Source organism: Phragmites australis, chromosome 15, assembly GCF_958298935.1.
Source record: "Phragmites australis chromosome 15, lpPhrAust1.1, whole genome shotgun sequence".
Classification (NCBI taxonomy): Eukaryota; Viridiplantae; Streptophyta; class Magnoliopsida; order Poales; family Poaceae; genus Phragmites; species Phragmites australis.
In genome coordinates, this window is record NC_084935.1 from 12,835,885 (window position 1) to 12,855,367 (window position 19,483).

Consider the following 19,483-nt stretch of genomic DNA (forward strand, 5'->3'; position numbering starts at 1 on the left):
GTCCTATTTATAGGTGTACGAAACTTGGTGCCTACGGTAACTAATTAGGCTGCTAGCTTATACTTTTCGCGCCCGTCAAGTTAATGGTCTGAAGGCTTTCCAAGCCCTATGCTTACTAATTTGGCCTGAAGGCTGGGATTGGTTAAACTATGGGTACTATGAACTTGCAGCTCAATGACTATGGGCCATGAAGATAATAAAAATTTTGAGCCAGGGAACTAGTACATGATAATCCAATGGCGCCAACAACATATTGACCAAGAAAACAATATCCTTCACATTACTTTTACTGTGAGTTAGATTTTACTGGTATAGTAGACAGTGAAATCCATGGGCTGGACTGCTGCACCTAGGATTTCCCTGACATGGTGGATAGACACGAGTTCAAGTAACAATTAATGTGCTAGATTTTGCTGGTTGCACATGTATTACTTACATGTGTGCTGTGTGGCCTACAAGCACATGATATTATATGTATTCCTATTGATTGGTAAGTAGTGGAATTCTTATTGGTAAAGACATGGTTACCACACGTGGACCATCGACTAATTATTTCATTGTATTCCTATTGGTTGGCAAGGAGTGGAATTCTTATTGATGAAGATATGGTTATCACATGTGCGCCATCGACTAATTATTTCTTTGCATAATTAATACATGCAATTTATTCGGTAATCAAGTTTATTTTATTAATTCATTAACCGGTTCCTCACATTAGCTTAAATATTAAATTAATTAATTAGCCAAGTATCTAATAATCTTATCTCTAATTAGCATGTTTCTCACATTGACAAAAAAAATATGCCGTGCATGCAAATCGCTAGGGGGTCGGGGGTATGGCCCTTGATGCCTGGGTTCATATTGTAGGGTATGGGGATGACAATTGGGTGGCAGAGGCGGGGCGCAAGAGTCATGCTCGACAGCGGGGTAGGTGGTAGACGAGGAGGGGCAAGAGGTGGTGGACGGTGGCGGTGAGATCGGGCCTCGGTGTGCTGCTCGATTTGTTCTGCATGTGGGGAGGAAGGGGATCACGAAAGGGAAGCAGAGTGGCAGCCGGATTGACGATGGGATGGAATTGATGATATACGGTAGTGTCCATAATTTATAAACAGTTGATCTAACAAACCTGTTGAAAAAATAAGAGATATTTTAAGTAGATAAATTATGAGGAAACACACATAGTTTTTAATATAGATTCAGACTGATGAGAGTATAATAACTATGTCATATTTATCTTGTAATGATTGAGCCTGTTACATATATGTATGTGGCTAATCTAGATGATCTCTTATCTCGACTTCTAATGACTTATCCTTCACAGGTCCCTTTGGTTCCGTGTGTGTGTGTATATATATATACAGGTGGTGTACGTCCTCTGAAGCCATCATTTCTGTTTTTAAAGATAAACCTTCCCGATTATGGGAAGTTATAGGTACCTACAGGTAGTTTTCTTTTATTCAAGATCCTCCTACTAGAGATAAAGATATGCTCTGATAATTACGGGAGACATGAGGTACCCGGATATGGTAACTATCAACTACTCATCATCAAGACCTACATTAGTACATAAAATGAGGTTTCACCAGATCAAGTATATGGTCAACAAAGATAAACTTTTTGTCCAATCACACCATCGAGTAGGACTCAGGTCCTCGATCAGGATGAATCGTCTAATCGAGTTTTCTAATCTTCTACTCGGGATTTTGAACGCCTCCAATTCTCCAAGAGAATCTTCAAGAAGGTGTTCCATCCGAGTATGCTTTCTGTTTGTTTCGCCTTTTAGACGGGAAAAAGTTTGTCACTGGCTGATTTTAAAAGTTGAAACATCGTGGCGGAGATTTGTGGTAGTTGTAAGAATCTTTTCCTCATAAAGTATCATGATATTACGGTAGCAGCGCGGGGAGCCAAACTCCTCGGGGTACGACAACAACTGCCCCTCATGCACCAAGCATTAAATGTGACATGACGATGAAGTGGGAGACCGTGGCCTTGAGTTGTCATGTCATCACCCGAAATACCATTTTTGGGAGCCTCCGCTCTGCATGACGGCAAAGGGAGAGCCCGCCTCAACATTCATTCATCCGTCATCAATTGCTTTCCGTAACACTCTTTGTTCTCCTTGCACCCCTGCCTCTAGAAACCCCCCAAAAACCCTCGTCCCTTGATCTCTCCACCGCCATAGGTAAGAAAAAGTTTGAGAAAGAGAGCTCCTCCACCAACGAGATGGCGAGCGCGATCTCGGAGTGGCAAGAATCCGAGATCACAAAAGAGGCTTTGGAAAAGGCCAAGATCGAAGAGGTGATTCCTCCTTAGGTTCTAACCCCCTGCAACGCTGGTGACGGGGCAGACGATCCTGAGCCCGGACACTCATAGCACGATGGTCTTTCTTGACTTTTTCTGTTGCGGCTTCAGCTTTCCTCGTTCCAGTTTCTTCCTCAAGGTGCTGGCTTTCTATGGCCTGGAACTTATCCATCTCAATCCTAACTCTATCATCATGCTGAGTGTATCCGTACATTTGTGCGAGACCTTTCTTGGTTTTTGCCCATCCCTCACCCTCTTCACGTACTTCTATGTCCTGAAGAGGCTTCAGAACAAGGTAACCGGTGGCGCCACTCCGCTTTCCTTTGTCTGAGTGTTTTAGCGACTCACTGACGGTCGCTCGGGAAAGATATGTATGGCCGATGTTTTTTGGTCCCTGGCTATACAAACAACTACCCTCAGTTACTGTATAGAATGAGCGACAATTATTGTGGATGCCCGATGGTTCACTTTACCACCGTCGACTATGATCAGGAGTGATTGACGGTTCAATGAATTTCCCTCGGTAGTGAATTTCCCTAGGTAGCTCATCAACGAACCTGCACGATGTGGATAGCGCCCACATTTAGAGGATAAAACATGGTTTATTTTTCTAATCCAGGAGCCTTCAACTGTTAGATTTGGAGGCCTACATCTAACGATATAAGAGCATCTCTAAGAGACACCCTATTCTATTTTCTATAGGTAAATTTATAGATTTTGACTAAAAAACACCCTCCAACAGCTCTCCAAATAGGGTTCCTATTTTTACCAATCTCCTAAATGCACCCCCTTCCTAGCTAGAAGTAGGGAACCCCTCTCAGACTCCCAATCCTACTGGGCCCATGCTCCCATTGCCCGCAGACTCGATATCCCAGTCCACGACACTCGCACTCACACTCTTGTCCCACGGCAACATGTTGTGCTCCGACTCGGTGACGGGGCTCACCATGTCTGCCCGGCGCGTCGTGAGGTCAAGCATGATGAGGCAGTGATGGCGTTGTCTTTCCTCCTCGGCTCGCCTCGCATCCATATCTTGGAGATCGAGAACCTCTCCCTCTTATCCACCGTGGCCTTCGACGACGACAGCTACTTAGGCAGCGCATCGAAGCCACTGAAGCCTTCTCGCATGGAGCTGCAGTCGCACTCTGACATGGCCACGCGGTGTCCCGGCATGCGCGTCGCATGGCACTTCTTATCCGGCGGCTTCACGGAGACGCGGAGCAGGGAGCTCTCGTCCATGACGTACTTGTAGGTCCCCATGGAGTAGCACCGCCTCACGTCCTGGTCAGGGTTTGCGCTGCAACCTCTGCTAACAGTGGTGCCTCCTTCAGTGGGTGCTGGGCTCTTGAACTTGCCAAGCTTGACGGGGACGACCACCTCATCCTTCTTCTCCACAGCCTCTGCGGCATGCTTATGGTCCTGCCTTGCCTCTTTTTGCTCCATGACGAAGGTAAGGCGAACAGAGGACACCGTGTCGTGGCGATCGGAACCCGTGCCGAGGCAGAAGAAGAGGTCGGGGATGCCGGGCGAGGGATGCAAGGGCGGGGGACTGAGGTCATGGTGGGACACCAGCGACAGCGCGAGCACGATGGGGATGTAGGTGCCTAAGTCGCCCACCGCACCGCCCAGCTCCAACCAGATGGATGTCTTGCTCTGTTTGCCCATGAAGAGGAAAGAGAGAAATGATAGGTAGGGTCTATTCATCAGTAACATAATAGATGATATATAGTGAATGAGGTATTAGGAGTCTATTGGATATGAAGGATATTTAAGGAGAAAATATTATTAGAAATGCTCCCTATATGAGAATATAGAGAATGAGTTTTGGAATGTCTCTTAGAGATGATTTAATCTTAATATCTGGTGGTTACATAAGGAAGGCCGTTCCTGAAACCCTGGACTTTGCCGCCAGACATGGGGCCAGGTAAGGCCGGACCTAGGCATCGCCGGCCTTGTTTCGTGCTCCGCCCAACGCCGCCGTTACCAAACCATACGCGGACGCGTCACCTGTAGCGATTTGAGGCAAAGCAGTTGCCATTGCTGCAGGCAGCCATCCGCGACTTGACGAGGGCCGCTTCCTCGACTGCAACGGCAGGTATCCTCTTGGCGTCCTGACCAGCATCGCCTTCCTGGTTACGATCTGCAGCGCTGCTGTGGCCACGTGATCAGGCTTGTATTAGCCATCGTGTCTTTGAAGATGAGAACAGCTTCAATATTCATTGATGTTTATCTAATCTAAAATGTTTATCTAATCTAATCCCCTTCTTGTTTGTATTTTCAGAATACTTTTATTTGTAGTTTCCGTTAGAATTGATTGGTGCTCTGCATTGCTGAAAAGGTGTTCTCAAATATGAATTTTCTCTATATTAATGTTGCCTTCGGATCTACTGTCATTTGTCTAATTACTCTTTTCTTTCCTAATCTAGATTAGATCACAAATCGTCATGAGATAAGATGCAAAAGACTCCACAATTCGTGAATGAAGTAGGCCAAAGATGGACTTATTGTTCAGTTTTTGTGCACTTTGTGAGAACTTATGTGAGAGTTGTGTAGTTCTTTCCTCAAAAGAGGAGAAACTATGTAATGTTATCAATGATTCAGGCTTTATCAAATGTAACAGAGAAGCCTTTTTCGATTAAATTTAGAGGCTGGACAATTATGTTTCTCTTATTTTCAGAAAGCATTCAGGAGAAAACTAAATAGCTTGAAGTGTTGAATGTAACGTTTGGCATTTGGCAATAATTATCTTTGTCGAAGCATACGTACAAAGATAACCCAAACAGCCAAATAAGATATACAAGGCAATGGATCAGAATATTTCATTTCTAAAACAAGAAAACAGAATGACTGAGAGTAACAAAACAGTAGGCGAATGGGATAGGTGTCCACACAGCTGTGTTACGTTGGATATGAGATGGCCGAGAGTGGATTCCCCAGTCGGCAACTTACTGGCTGAGTGTACCATCGAGTGGCCGACGGGAAATGCCCGACAATGTACCTTCGGCCAGTACTATTTTTAAGTGTGGTTTCATATGGGCGACAGTTTTACAACTCTCGGCCAAAGTTAGAATTCTAGTAGTAGGATTTTGGCTTTGGTAAGGTAAATCGGCAGAGTACATTGATTTTGTTGCCAAATCCTCCTGGTCGGGTTGGCATAAGAAGTGGTTCTACTGTCAACCTGACCCGCAAGGGCTTTCTTACCAGGCTTACTGCCGTTGTCGAGGCCTGCCTGGACGGAAGAGCCGGTGATAACTGCCCTTCGTCAGAACCTTATCGGAGAGATCCGACACCTGAAAGAGAGGAATCTGATGGCGTATAATGTTGCCAAGGACTTCATCAGGTGCCGCCTTAGTCATCTGAATTTGAGAATTACCAGTGCTTGACAATTTTTAGTCGGATTGGATTCGGCCCGAGAAGGTGAGATAGGTGCTTCCCGATCCCGAGTAGCCATATTTAAGGGATCTGCAAGATCAATTCACACTGTTTGTTGCTTCTTCTCATAATGTTTGCACCGAAGGTTGCCAACAAGAGGGTAAATGTTCTTTTTGAGGCTATCCCTTCTCTTGGCCGCAAGAATGTCCCGGCCCCCATCGTCGAGATGGACTCCGAAGCTCAGGCGAGAATCATGTCGGTAAGTGCCTCAGGCCTTCTCGATTCTTACTTTTTTTTTTCGAATAGTCATACATTTAGTGACGGCTATCACACAGAGGGCATGATCCGGAGGCTGAGAATGAAGGGCCCCCAGCTACAGACCCGAATGAAGTAGTCATTACGTGGAGCACGGGTCCGAGCGGGAGTGGTGGCAGCATGTTGCAAATTGCATCCTACGATAGCAGCATGGCACTGGTGGGTGACGACTTTGCAGGGGTTGATTTGCTGCCAGGTCGTATTAGGCTGCCGGTGCCAATTGCTCCTGCTTCCTTTGCTTTTGCCAGCCCTGTGTCGACTTCGATGGCGGCCCTGTCTCTAGTAAGTTGAATTCTTACCCAGATCCATTGTGACTGTGCTGGTTCTCAACGTTTTGGGCATGCCCTAGCTTTCATCCCAGGAATGCAGGAAGGCGATAGTTCCAGTGAGTTCATCGGGTGATGCTCCCTTAGCCTCGATAGCCTTGGGGAGCAAAGGAGGTTGCCCTTGAGAGGAAATTCAAGAGAACAACACCCCTTCTGATCCCGGTGAAGCCTTCACTGACCAAGAAATCACTTAGGTATGTTGAGAATTATGTTGTATGCTATTTGGAATGGGTAGTTTGAATTTGTCTTTCCCGTAGGTTAATAGGAATGGTGCCAACAGCCCCCAAGCTCTGACCTCCCCAACCTCCAACCCCTACCTCCTCTGAAGGAGATGAAAGGAAGCCTGGCGAGCCTCTAGCATCAGTGACCACTAGTTAGGAATTAGAATTAGCCAGCCCTGAGGTTGCCATAGCCCCTCCGTAGAAGAGGTATGGGATCTCGCTGGATGCAACCTAGGGGACATGCACGAGGGAGGGTAGGCCAACAACCAAACTTGGTGTTCAATGCCTTCTTCGTGGTAAGAGTCTACCTCCAGGTTAGCAATCTAATATGTGGAATAAATGGTACTGAACTTGATGTTCTTTGTAGTTTGTTGTGCATCGTTTGAACAAGACCAGATGCGATGCCTAGAAAGTCACCGTACAAGTAGTTGAGCTTGAGATGGAGGCTATCGAGCTATGCTACCAGCTCTCTTAGGTGATGACCGAGAAGAAGGCAGATGTTGCGCTAGAGGACCAGATGAAGGGTAAGCTTCTAGTATCCTGATAGGCTGCTCATTCATTTTGTCTTCTTAACATTTTCCCCTGTAGAACTCTCCATGGCCTGAGAAGTTATCGCCCAGAAAGGGGTCCAGATGTCAGCTGCTCGCCAACAACTTGTCGCAGCGCTCAACATCTTCCAGGAGGCGCTTGCTAGGGTCCCGATGGAGAGGATGTTCCAGGGCTTGCTACCCGGGCTACAAAGCTTGCAGAGGCGTTCGGTGGGTTCCAAGGGATGGTCACTGAACACCTTTTGAGTTAGTACTGGCACTCGCCTTTGCACTGGCCATCCTGAAGACTGACCAACCAGAGCTCAACACAACCATCCTCCTAGAAGGCTTTGGGAAAGAGATGGAAGAGTCATTGGCAGAGAATGTTGAGGAGGTGATTGCGATAGCCAAGGCCTTCATGGTTGAGATGGACTTCTTACCCTCGTCGTAGCTTTTCCTTCTTTTTTTACCCTACAGTGTGATAAAACACTTGGTAGATTTTATCAGTTTTATTTGGAAATTGAACCGCTTTTCACGCTTGACAGGAGTACTTCATGTTAAACTCTTTTGATAGCATATCGTGGTTTTTATTGGATTTTTCCTTCAATTAATTCATCACGCATTGGTCACTAGTCGAAGCGCTTATTATGGACCTATTTGCTTCAGTTTAAAGCCAAAAGCTAAAACAAACAGGCTGGCTTATTATTGACTTTTGAAAAGCTAAAAAGTTGGCTTCTGATGAAATAAACTAAAAGCTGATAAGCTAGCTTCGAGTGGCTTTTCTAGCTTTTCGTGTGCTGAGAACCTAAAAATTTCTCGTAAAAGCCAATAGCCAAAAGCCATAAGCAGCTTTCAGCAAAAGCCCATAAGTTTCAGCTATGCCAAATAGGGCCTAAGACCGACCTTCGGTCCACTTGATTGCGAGCTTTTGTAGCCCCCCTGTCACTCGTGGAACGCGATAAGGAGCCTTTTTGCAACCCCAAGTTCGCAATGCAATGGTCCCTCTCTTCTTGTTGGAGTATGCTTTCAGAGGGTACGCAATATGTTGTTTTCGGTTTCCAATGCCTAGTACTTATTATGCCCCCGACTGTCTACTTGGAAATAGGGGTTATGGGTAGGTAGTCCAAATAGTAAAAACATAATAACGTAAAGGGAACTCATATTGCCCTTGGGTTGAGACAAGCTTTTCGCCGCCCTGGGTATGCGCTTGGGATGAAGGACCTGAGAAGCAACTTACCTTGTTTGTCGGGCATGAGGATGCGAGGAAAGACAAGTAAGGTAGAAAAAGAAAATTGATCAAATTCCTAGGCAATATGATATTTATTATTGCATGAAAGTACTCTTAGGACTTACACTTAGAACTTATAGAAACTCTTGATAACCCATGAGCTTTTGTAGACATAATATCTTAAACTTAAATGACATAGACTAGATTAAGCTGATAAACAGTGATACTTATTGCTTCTAGGGTAGCGTAGGCATTGTTTCATGGGCACTTGACTAGTTGTGAAGCAGAGCCCCCAGGTTTCTTGGTTTGTGTCTTGAGGCATTGTGATCGCGGTCACAATTGAGGTTTCTTATCTACCTTGATCCTTGAGCTCTTGGGTTCCTCGCTTGGTTGGTGTTGAACTGCCATATCGAGACTCTGCTTATCGCAAAGGAGACCTACTTTGGGACAACCTCGGATGGTCATAAACCCCCTCATGTCCTAGGATTTTCATGCACTAATAAGCATAATGTGTGGCTACCATGAATTTGGTGAGAGTAGGTCTTCCTAAGATGGCATTGTATGTCGTCTCGAAGTTGACCACGTTGAACATAATTTTTTTCTCTTTCGGAAGTTGTCATGCTTTCCAAAGGTAACGAGTAGAGATATCTAGCCAATTAGAGTGGCTGAAGATCCGGGTACTATACCGTGGAAGGCTTGAGTAACCGGCTTGATAGCAGAGCAGAAGATCTGCATCCCTTCAAATGCATTTGCGAAGAGGATGTTCAGGGAACCCCCTCCATCGATAAGACTTGGGTAACCCTACAATTATTTATCATAGGCTCCACCACTATCGGGAAGCGACCTGACCGTACGATGCTATTAGGGCAATCTTCTTGGTCTAAGGAGATTTTAGTGTTTGACCACTTAACGGCATCACGACCCTTGAGGATCGTAACTAAGAATTCTTGGGCCACCATCTTGTACTGCCGTTTGGACTCGTAGGATGTAGAACCACCGAACATGTGGTCGATTGTCCTCTCATCCGGCTAAAAAGACATCAGGTTTGTATCATCTTCACTGCCATCTGAGTTAGAGTCTCTACTTTAGGCCACGACGTGGATCTTCTTTCCCTTGGCCACTGTCTCGACCTCCGCTTTGGCCATTTTTTTCTAGATGCGACACTTGTGGAGGTTGTGGTTGTCTGTCTGGGGGAGGTCGCACCAAGGCTTACCATCGTGTTCGTTGGAGCCTGGTGTAGAGCTCCTACCCCGGGAGGAACTGGGACACTTATCGGGACTGGTGTCAAGTAGATCTGCAAAAACTTCCTCATAATTATTTTTCATGCCCTTACCTCCCTTGGCGTTCTTCTTGCGCTTGGCCTTTGCCTTATCGCCCTCGAGCCTGGGTTGAGGGCGCTTGGTGCCCTAAGTCTTCTCCTTGATGAAGAGAAGCACATCTTCAACATTAGCGAACTCATCAACGATCTTCATGAGCTCCTTAACTATCTCAGGCTCTTGGATGGTGATATTTTTAATGCATCTCCGGCTCCTGACCTTCTGAGTGAATGCTTGTATAATGTCGTAATCGCTAACCTTAGGGATGTTGTTCCGGATATTGCTGAAGCGGATACGAACTCGGACAATGTTTTGCCTCCATCTGTTCACAATGGTAGAGATTGTTTTTCATGCCGGGGTGAACGTATCTACCTTGAAAATTGGCTTGGAATACATTGCAAAGCTACTCCCATGAGTAGATTATTCCCGATGGTAAATTGGTCAACACTATCTTGGTTGCCCCTTTCAAGGGCTGTAGGGAGGTAATTAGCCATTACCTTCTTATCCCCATTAGCTGCTTGGATGATCATGGTATAGATCTGGAGAAACTCAATCGGATTTGTACTTCCATTATATTTCTTGATCGTCTAGGGATGATACCTTATCGACCGCCTTACGTTCCATAGATTTGAAGAGAAGGCCATGCATCTGTTGATGGCGCCTTGTATGGTCCAGCATTCCCGAGAGTCTTTCCCACAGATACTGGAGATCAGTCCCGATTTGATCGATATCGGGACATTCAACAATTAGATCGATGAGGGTAGACGAAGCCTCTTTAGAAGCCCATGAGCACCTTCGCTGGTCGTCGATGACCTCACGTAAGTCATTGATCGAATGACCTTTGACTGGCGAGGTTCACGGCGATTGTTCGCCTAATTGTCATCTTGGGAAGCTTTGTTCCTAGGGTTGTGCCTCTCCGAGTCCGATGCGTCTCGTGACAGTGAAATTCCTAGTCTGCCCCGATTAGCATTGCTTACGGCTAGGGCTAGATGAGAGTTCTCGGCTTGTATGATGATCTCCTTTATTAAGTTGACTGCGCCGAGTTCATCCAATCCTTACTGGCCGGGGTAGCTAGATCTGTGGTCGGAGGGCGCATGAGGGCTTCTTGTCAAAGAAGGATCCTCTTAGCATTGCAGATTTAAAGCGGTCAGCCCCTTGTTGATCTTGAAGAGATGGTAAGATCGGGGCTCCGTTAGGGACCAGGGATGGTGTGCTCGTCTAGAGCTGTCATTGCCCGCACCTGGAGCCGAAGGACCCTGTCTGTTTGTAGGATCATCGTCATGATTACCCAGATCGTCACCCCCATCTCCAATACCAAAAACTTTTGGGAGTAACCTAAGGTATCAGATCCATCATGGATGTTTCTTAGATTACTCTGGGTTGGTACTTTGACAATCTATGTTGTTAGAAGCTGTAGGGATTGATCCTAACTTGCTACGAATCGGACATTTACAATCGTCTTGGCAGCCGAGTGGTTTGAACTCGATGCTATAATCCTTAGTGCATTGATCCATAAATCAACTTACCTCATCTTTCGGATCATCACCAGAAAGTTTAGCATCGAAATTCACCCGATCGATCACCGACTCGTCAGGGAGAGGGGTAAAGTTGTCGTAGAATCCCTCATCCGAAAAACCAGTTCTCAGCGAAGCTTTGAGCGATGTTGACGGCATCTTCTTCATAGTTTCTTCAATGCCTTTTGTCATGATCCCTATGGATGGCGCTAGCTATCAATGATTTGTGAAATGCCGATCTAACAAACTTGTTGAAGAAATAGGGGATGCTTTGAGTAAACGAATCACGGGGGAACACACAGGGGTTTTTATATAGGTTCGAACCTTCGAGAGGATAATAATCATATGTCATATTTATCTTGTATTGATTGAACTTGTTACAAGAGGGTATGTGGCTAGCTTAGATGAATCTAAATCTAGTCGGTGACTTCCTTGCTAGGCTTCTGTTGACTTATATCTCTTGTATCGGCTTCTAATTATTTGTCCTCCATATGGCCCCTTGGCTTCGTATATTTATGGGGTGTCATACGTCCTCTGAAGTCCTCATTCCTGTTTTTAGAGATAAACCTTCCCAGTTACAAGATGCCTTGTGTACCTATAGGTAGTTTTCTTCTATCTAGAGATCTCCTTCTAGGAGATAAAGATATGCCCTGAGAATTACGGGATACCCTGGGGTGCCCAGATATGGTGACTATCCATTATTCATTGTCAGGTAGAAACTAGGATTTCAGTAGCTTGGCTTATTTGGGCCGAGAAGTAACTGACCACACTTAATAGAGTCGGTCTTTTTAGAAACCCGTCATGATATTAAAAAATCACAAAGGGTTTTGAAAACTGTCCGAAATTCTTTAAGTATTTGTTCTTTATACCTAGCAAAACAAATTGAAGTTAGCAATAATATTTGGTGTAGACATAAGTCATATCCACACATAACCCTAATAAATTTATAGAATTTTAAAGCCTTAGTGAAAATAGGATTTGCACCATTTTAGCATCATTACTAGTGATTTCACTGGTGATGATGTTAAAATAGTGCAAATTTCACGTTCACAAAGCCTAGAAGTTTTCGAACATTTTGAAATTTTTTACTTGTGATAAGGATGGACATGATATATCCCTCCACCAAATTACATTAGCAAACTCAACTTAATTAAAAAGATACAAAAAAGACAAATACTTAGTGAATTAAATTGCGAACAAATTTTAAATAACCGTCTACGATAATTGTAATCCCATATGGGTTTTCCAAAAATCCATCTGGAATATGTAGAGAAACTATATAGGTTTCTTTAATCCCAGACGGTTTTTGCAATCCTATATGTTTTTGTAAAATGCATATGCAATATGTAGATCAAATTGCAAACAATTTTTGTAATTCCAGATGGCTTTTCTGAAAATGCGCCTCCAATATGTGGTGAAATTGCAGATGGGTTTTTTTCAGAAAATCCATCTCCATTATAATTGCAGATGGTTATTCTGTCTGGCCTAATTTTTGATGGGTTGTTTTCAGATAGTCTCCCACAGAGCCATCTGCAATAACAATATTGCATACGTGTTTTGGAAACCGTCGGCAATATCGCATCACTTATGACCTTTTCTGTTGTAGGGCGATATTGTAACTTCTTCCCTATAGTAACCATAGTCATGCCTGCTGTCTTTATTTATACATGTCTTTCTTGAATGAAAAGATTTAAAAGTTTCCACACAAACTGTGGGGAAGTTCACCACTGCATATATTTACAATTATAAAAGGGGAAAATAGCACAAACCCGCACATTATTGTTTGACTATAAACGGTATGCTGCTTGTGTGACTTGCAAAATGTCATGGTGCCTTATGTAGAATGATTTTCATAGTCTCCTAAACGATTAGATTGGATTTTCCACTACTATTTCGAACGTTTAAATAGGATGAATATTTAGAAGTATGTGAATTAGGAGCCCAGTAATGAAACGTTAGGGCGGTTTAAATGGTCCCGAGATGTTAGAAGTGATACTAGCTATCACTACGCCACCTTTCAACCCTAGAAAGTCATGCGACACCATATCGAACGGTCAAGGGTCAAATGTGGGTATTTGACATCAAAGAATAGTTGCGGGTGGGAGAGCGGAGAAAAAAAATGTAGGGATTTTTTTTTGACAAACTCCCAAAGTTGTAGATAGGTTTTTACAATTTTCCCTAAAAAAGGAGTTACAAACTATACAGGGAAACTAGAGAAAACTAAGAGAGCAAATACCTACCACTTACCCAGAGGAGAGAAAAGAGGGAGGGAGGGATAGAAAAGAATAAATGTAAAGGTTTCCAATTATAACGAGGGGGATGCAGCCATGCTGAAAAGATTTAAAAGTTTTACCTTATACATAATTCCCTGTCCAGATAACTATATCTCTTCGAACAAAAACCAATTAGAGGTGATTGGTTTCTATTCTATTATTGTTTCGACACCATTCCGTCCCCAGAAGTGCAGGCACACAAAGAGGTAACAGAGGGAGCGAGCAGGGATCAAACTAACGCATTCCCAATGGCCGGCGCACGTACATCTGAGTGCTTAGGATAACTTTGCCAGTTTGTTGGTGTTGTATTGTGTACAGTTCACTTCCCACTGAAACAAATTTAGAAATAGAAGATAGCCAATGGTCATCAAATTGATCAGATATCTCTCAGACGGAGCAAATTAAAAAGAATTAATACCACAGCACTATCAGTGCCGATCAAATTGATCTTTGAGATAAACACACCATCTAGTTAACAAACCAGATACATCGGGGGTTTAATTTAAATTAACTTGTGGTTCACAAATTAAACCCTAAACTTATGCAGCTAATTGTGATTGTGTCTTCTTTAACAATATATATTCACCACAAATTATTACCACTCGGTAAGGTAACTAATCGAATAACAGCAATAATTAATCAATTCATCGGTATAAGCAGCTTCTATATGGTGGCGTCCAGTAATCCAGGCCGTTGTTATCTCTGTACATTTGAGGTGTGCACGAGACCGGTACCAAGCACAGGCCTCTACTCCTCAGGTCGATCTCTGTCTCTGATTTCTCCTTCCTATCCAATCCTCCCCACGTATTGTACTCCTGACAAAATATGTTAGATCATGATTAAGATCGGCTTGCAATGCTGGAATATCCCATGTTTGGCGAAAAAAAAATCTGTGTTCCAAAATGGTGCGAAATTAAACTACGTGTTCTATAATCTTTGACGATATATTCCTCTCCCAATCGAACTGCTTTTATTCTCAGCAAATTATCTCAAAATCATAATGAAAAAGAGGTAGGCAGATTTAGTTTTTACCTTGCTACTGCTTGTCTTCATGTATGGATCACTCAGCAACTGCAACAAACAAGAAATAGGGGTCAGCTTAGTGAAAACTAGACTGCCCAAAGCACAAGCAGATACATTGGAGAGAGTTTCCCAAATCTTCTATCCTGAACTTCATTTTTTTCGAGGGTTCATATCATGAGCTGAGCTGATAGAGCCAAACTGCCAAAGGGGGTGTCTAAGGGGGCCATGACCATGCATTCCATTACACAAAAGCAGCAGCACTATGAGCAACCATGCTGTGCAAAATACGAACAAAGGGGAGCTCTGCTGGGCCCCTCTACGAAGGCTATGAGTCGACCTAGGCTTTGAAGGTAAGACACGTGTCTCCCAGTGGTTGGTTGCGTTGCATCATATCATTCCAGGCCCCCTGGTCTTAAGGAGTGGCTTTTAACTTGAAATATTGGGGCCTTTTTCAAAACACACTTTTTTACAAATCAATAATTGCACTGATTTTATTATATAAGTCATAAAAAGGTTGTAAAAAGTTCTCCAACACAGTACTCTGCCATTGACAGAAAGCTTCCACATTCTTTTTTCTCACTGATTGAAGTCCTTCAACAGCATATGCATATAGAAAGGGAAGCGTAGAAGCTACTAGTTCAACACAAGGTCAATCAAGTTACTTCTCTGATAAATACTCCCACCGGTTTCATAATCGCTTTCTAAAATGTTAATATTGTTACTGGCAGCTAGAATTTCTAAAAATAAATGCTCACAGTTTATTTTCTAGAGTGTTCAATGGTAACTGAAACACTGGAAAACCAGACTATCATATTTGACTACACGAAGAAATTAATAACAGGATAATTATTTAGAAGAGTCAACTTACCTGAACTTGCTCATGCAACCACTTGATGTAATTTATCGCCTCATACAGAACTGATGCCGTATCGGTCTAAGACATACGCAAAATTAAGAGGAGCAATATTAATGCACAAGATGCCATAAAGTCAACTAACAATCGAACATATATGCATTATGAATATACACCTTTCCAAATGGTGAAACGATCTGTTGTAGTGCAGTGATCTTGTCTCCTAACTTCACTTTTGGCATCTGCGACTGCGATGACTGTTAAACTAAGCAAAATCAACATCTCGATCAAGCATATATATTGTGACTATATATCGTATAAATATATATACACATGCATTCTAAACTTTAGCCTATGATTTTGTTTATAGTATAATTAAAACCGAATCAGTTAATGAAATTTAACTTAGTAAAGAATAGCAAAACAAAAGTTTTTTTGTAAGTCATCATGGTGCCAAACGAAGCCTAGGCAGTATGGTTCTAGTGCTTGAATTCAAAGGGTAACTGTACGCATGATAGATGACACGAACAATATATAAGAATAATTGAGTCATATATTACATGGCTATAAGGATTATGCACAAGTTTCAAAGGATTTAGAGAATTTGTTGAAAGGATGATCCTGACCAAAACATGATAATTCCCTTTCCAAAGATTTAATTAGTTATTGTCAGAGGTATTAATTATGTTCTTTAGTTTCAGCAAAATCACAGAGTCAAATTCCGGGGGGAAAAACCAAATATTAGTGTAACCACTAATATGTGATAGAAACTCAACCGTAGCAGTGAGCCACAAAAACTGGTGTACCATTTCAATGCATAATTTACTATATGCATCCACATTATATATCCTTTATGGTCTTAAAAATTACACGTCTTTTTATCAGATCAGTGATCCAAGCTCCAAATGATTTGAGAAGATGCTCATCGCACATCATTCATGCATGCAAACGTGTACATACATCAACGAACAAAAAGACTTGCATGGAAGCATATGCATGCATGGAAGCATATGCATGCATGCATGCATGTGTGTAGTAGATGACGGTCATTCATACCTTGAGCGACGACGTGGGCGAGGAGGCCTCGTTCTTGGACTTTTTGGCGTTCCCCTCCGACCCCTGCCGCTCCTCCGATCTCTTCTTCTTCCCCTCACTCGCCGCCGAGCTCCCCTTGCTGCCGCCGCCACTATTCGTAGCCTGCACACCGATCAATTACCATGGGACACTCAGATCAGCGCGTCCATTGGGCCTCTTCACATGCATGATTGTTGAAGGCATGGTGCACTCTTCGATCTTACCGGAGACGAGATCTCCTGCCCTTGCTTCTTGTACTCCGCTGGCGTCTTCGTCGGCCCGGTAGCCGGCTCCGGCTTTCCCAGCGCCCCGCCGAACGATACCAGGTCGGACAGGCTCCTCCCCGCGCTGGCATTGTTCCCCCACGCCATGTCCATGGCGCCGGCGCCGGCGCCGTACATCCTGTTGCTGCTTAGCCCGAGCATGGAGTTGTACCCTAGACAATTAGGCCGGAGAAATTCTTGGCCGCCGGTGCTGCTGCCCCCGCCTGCTTCCTGCAGCATCGCTCCGTGGCCGCCCATCTCGTGCTTGCAGACGCCGCCGGAGTCCAGGAATAAGCCGGCCTTGGCGCCGTGGCCCATGGCGGCAACCGCGGCGTTATCGCATGGCGCGCCGGCGCCGGCAAGGTGTTGGGCGTCGGCGAGGCACGGGTTGGGCGGTGCGATGGACCAGTTGCTCACCAGGTCCGACAGGTTCGCCGTGAGCCGCTCTGGTGTTGCGGCCGATGCCGCGTGGTGGTGGTGGTGGTGCTGGTGCTGGTGCGCGAGCGCGCCGCCGTACCCCGATCTCAGGTGCTTCTCCAGCGCGGCCTCCGTGAAGTGGTGGTCCGGCCAACCGCCGCCGCCGGCGTGGCTGCTGCCGTACTCCATCTTCTTGAGGTAGTCGCAGGCCGGTGGCTCAGCGAAGAGCTCCGGCGCGAGCGTCCTCGAGTTGAGCAGCTCGAGGAAGTTCTCACTGTCGTCATGGGCGTCGTGCACGGCCTGCATGCTCCTCCCGACCTCGCCGCCGGCGCCCCTGAGGAGAGCAAAGGACGAACACACCAATTGATTGCACCGAAACGCTTGATAGAATTGTTTACGAGCCCTTGCTTATTAGTACTAAGTTTGTATTGATCTATCGTTAGGCAATCGATTAAAGAGCAAAAAGTCTACTAAATGAAGTACATGTGCCGGGAGAATGTAATAGAAGAGAGAGATCATCTTTGGGAATTGGATTAAAGTACTAAGAAGGGGACATGGATGCTTGATATGGCTCCACTTTTTTTGGTGATCCGTACCAAAGAGATCTTAGTTGCTTCTTCACAAAAATAATCAGTGGCTAGCTAGTTTGGCATTGTTATCTAGCTAGGTTCACCCAACCCTAGCTTACTAAGAACTTTATATATATAATCTTCCAAAGAAGAATTAAATTATATTCCAAGCAATCTCAATTTTATACACACACACACACACACGCTCACTAATTCCAATTCCAGTGGACTTTCATATATGCAAGTCTTGTTATTTAACACTTTGCAAGAACCTAGCTAGATGCAAGGCAAAGAACCTTGTAGGCAAAGAATCCAAATATTTATGAAGATGCCTATATACACATGTAACCCCTTTCCCCTCTATATCATACTGTTTCGAAATCGGAAAGCTCCTTTCATCTTTTGCTTTGGTTCCTGATCCTTGTGCTTTCTTTTCCCCGGCCTGCCACTACCTAGAAGCTACCGCATAGATACATATACTATTTTAGCAGCACATATTCTTATTCTTTTTCTAAGAAGAAAAAATCATGCAGTGTAGCAGCTACCTCAGAATTAAGCAGGCTTAATCAGAATTCGATGTCACTAGCTTGATAGACATGCACAAAGATATTCGTTAAATTAGAATCTAATAGCTAGGCAAAGCGACGCCGCTTTGGAGGTATTCGGACAATTAAAAGGTAGTGGACGCATGCCATCTTTTCGTCACCCCTTCGTATATGCAAATCTTTGTAGTATTATTGATCTTGACATTTGTTGATGCATATATATCATATATGTATGTATGTACGGACATACTACGTTTCTGATGTGTGCGTGTCAGTGTGTGACTCACATGAGGACTTGGTTCCAGAGGTGGCTCTCGGCGGCGACGGCGGCCGCTTCGGGGACGGAGGAGTCCATGCTGAGGCCGGAGTGGTTGGTGGAGGTGTTGGTGAAGGACGTCATGGTGGCGTTGGAGGCCGAGAGGTCGTCGTCGGCGCCGGAGGACGTCGTCCGGCCGTGGTGCTGGTGCTGCGTGGCTGCCAGCGAGGGCCACCGTGTTGCCACGGCCGGCGGGGGCGGCCAGGAGGCGTAGGAGGCCGGGTGCATGTCTCTCCACCAGGAGGACACCGCCGCGGAGGATGTGGACGCGGAGGCCGACGGCGGGGGAGGCGGCGGCGGCGAGCTGGCGACGGAGGCCTCGGAGCCCTCCTGCGCCATCCACTGCATGCACGCGCACGCGGCAGGCAGCGGCTGGTGCAAGCTGAGCTGAGCTTCTCTCTTGTGCGTGGGTGGTGTAGTTGGTGGTGGGGTGGGGGGAGGAGAGGAGAGGGCCGGGGGAGAATGAATTTGGCTTTGTGTGGAGGTGATCGATAGGAGGAGCAGAGCTTGTGGGCTGAGACTAGAGCTTTTTAAAGGAGGGATGGAAGCTGTAGTGATGTCACCTGACCTGAGGAGCTACTGTGGACGGGTCTCTGTCGATGTGTCTTTGGACATCTCTATCCTTTTCGACCAGGGGCTTTAATTTGGCTCAGCAGTAAGCATGTGTCACTGTTCTGCTTTGTCACTAAGTGGTATTAACTAGTTGTTAGTATTCTTTAGTTGCCCTGAAAATTCCTCCTCCGTAATTTAGTCATTTTTGTCACCATTCGATCTTACCTCATGACTTGTGCTTCATCAGCTCCGCATCTCTCTAGGGCTGGAGGCATGAATGTCCAGCTCCGTGGCCGGAGGTAGGGTTCGGATTTTAGTAGATCCAAGCTATAAAGAGGGCAGAGCGGAGCGGTGGAAGTAGAGCCGGCGATGACAGATCGCATGGTGATGAACTAGTCGAGAAGCTACTTAGGTTTACGGAGACGATGGTGACGATTTATTAGAGATGGAAAAGAAAGCAATGTGACAATAGGGAGGT

General features: G+C 45.0%; 1 protein-coding gene across 3 annotated transcripts; it reads right to left on the minus strand.

The window, feature by feature from the left end:
• Positions 1-13,765: 13,765 nt before the first annotated feature.
• LOC133893464 (transcription factor bHLH123-like) lies at positions 13,766-18,961 on the minus strand. 3 transcript variants are annotated; one of them, XM_062334490.1, is made up of 7 exons: positions 18,425-18,961; positions 16,568-17,357; positions 16,326-16,466; positions 15,446-15,511; positions 15,285-15,350; positions 14,426-14,464; positions 13,766-14,208 (listed from the first exon to the last, which is right to left on the minus strand). In XM_062334490.1, exons 1-7 carry the CDS (start codon positions 18,799-18,801, stop codon positions 14,038-14,040), a joined length of 1,650 nt encoding a protein of 549 aa, XP_062190474.1. In that variant the 5' UTR covers positions 18,802-18,961; the 3' UTR covers positions 13,766-14,037. The 3 variants fall into 3 exon arrangements, with proteins under 3 accessions (XP_062190474.1, XP_062190473.1, XP_062190472.1); XM_062334489.1 differs by having other exon boundaries at positions 15,446-15,517; XM_062334488.1 differs by having other exon boundaries at positions 15,446-15,526; positions 18,425-18,959.
• Between the last annotated feature and the right edge of the window lie 522 nt (positions 18,962-19,483).

What these genes read in the sequence shown, in the direction of transcription:
- LOC133893464 (XM_062334488.1), bottom strand. Translation starts at nt 18,801, where the DNA reads ATGCAGTGGATGGCGCAGGAGGGCTCCGAGGCCTCCGTCGCCAGCTCG. An exon ending in CGCCCACGTCGTCGCTCAAG is followed by an intron (nt 15,527 to 16,325) that starts GTATGAATGACC and finishes TTAGTTTAACAG; the next exon opens with TCATCGCAGTCGCAGATGCC. An exon ending in GGTTGCATGAGCAAGTTCAG is followed by an intron (nt 14,465 to 15,284) that starts GTAAGTTGACTC and finishes TGTTTGTTGCAG; the next exon opens with TTGCTGAGTGATCCATACAT.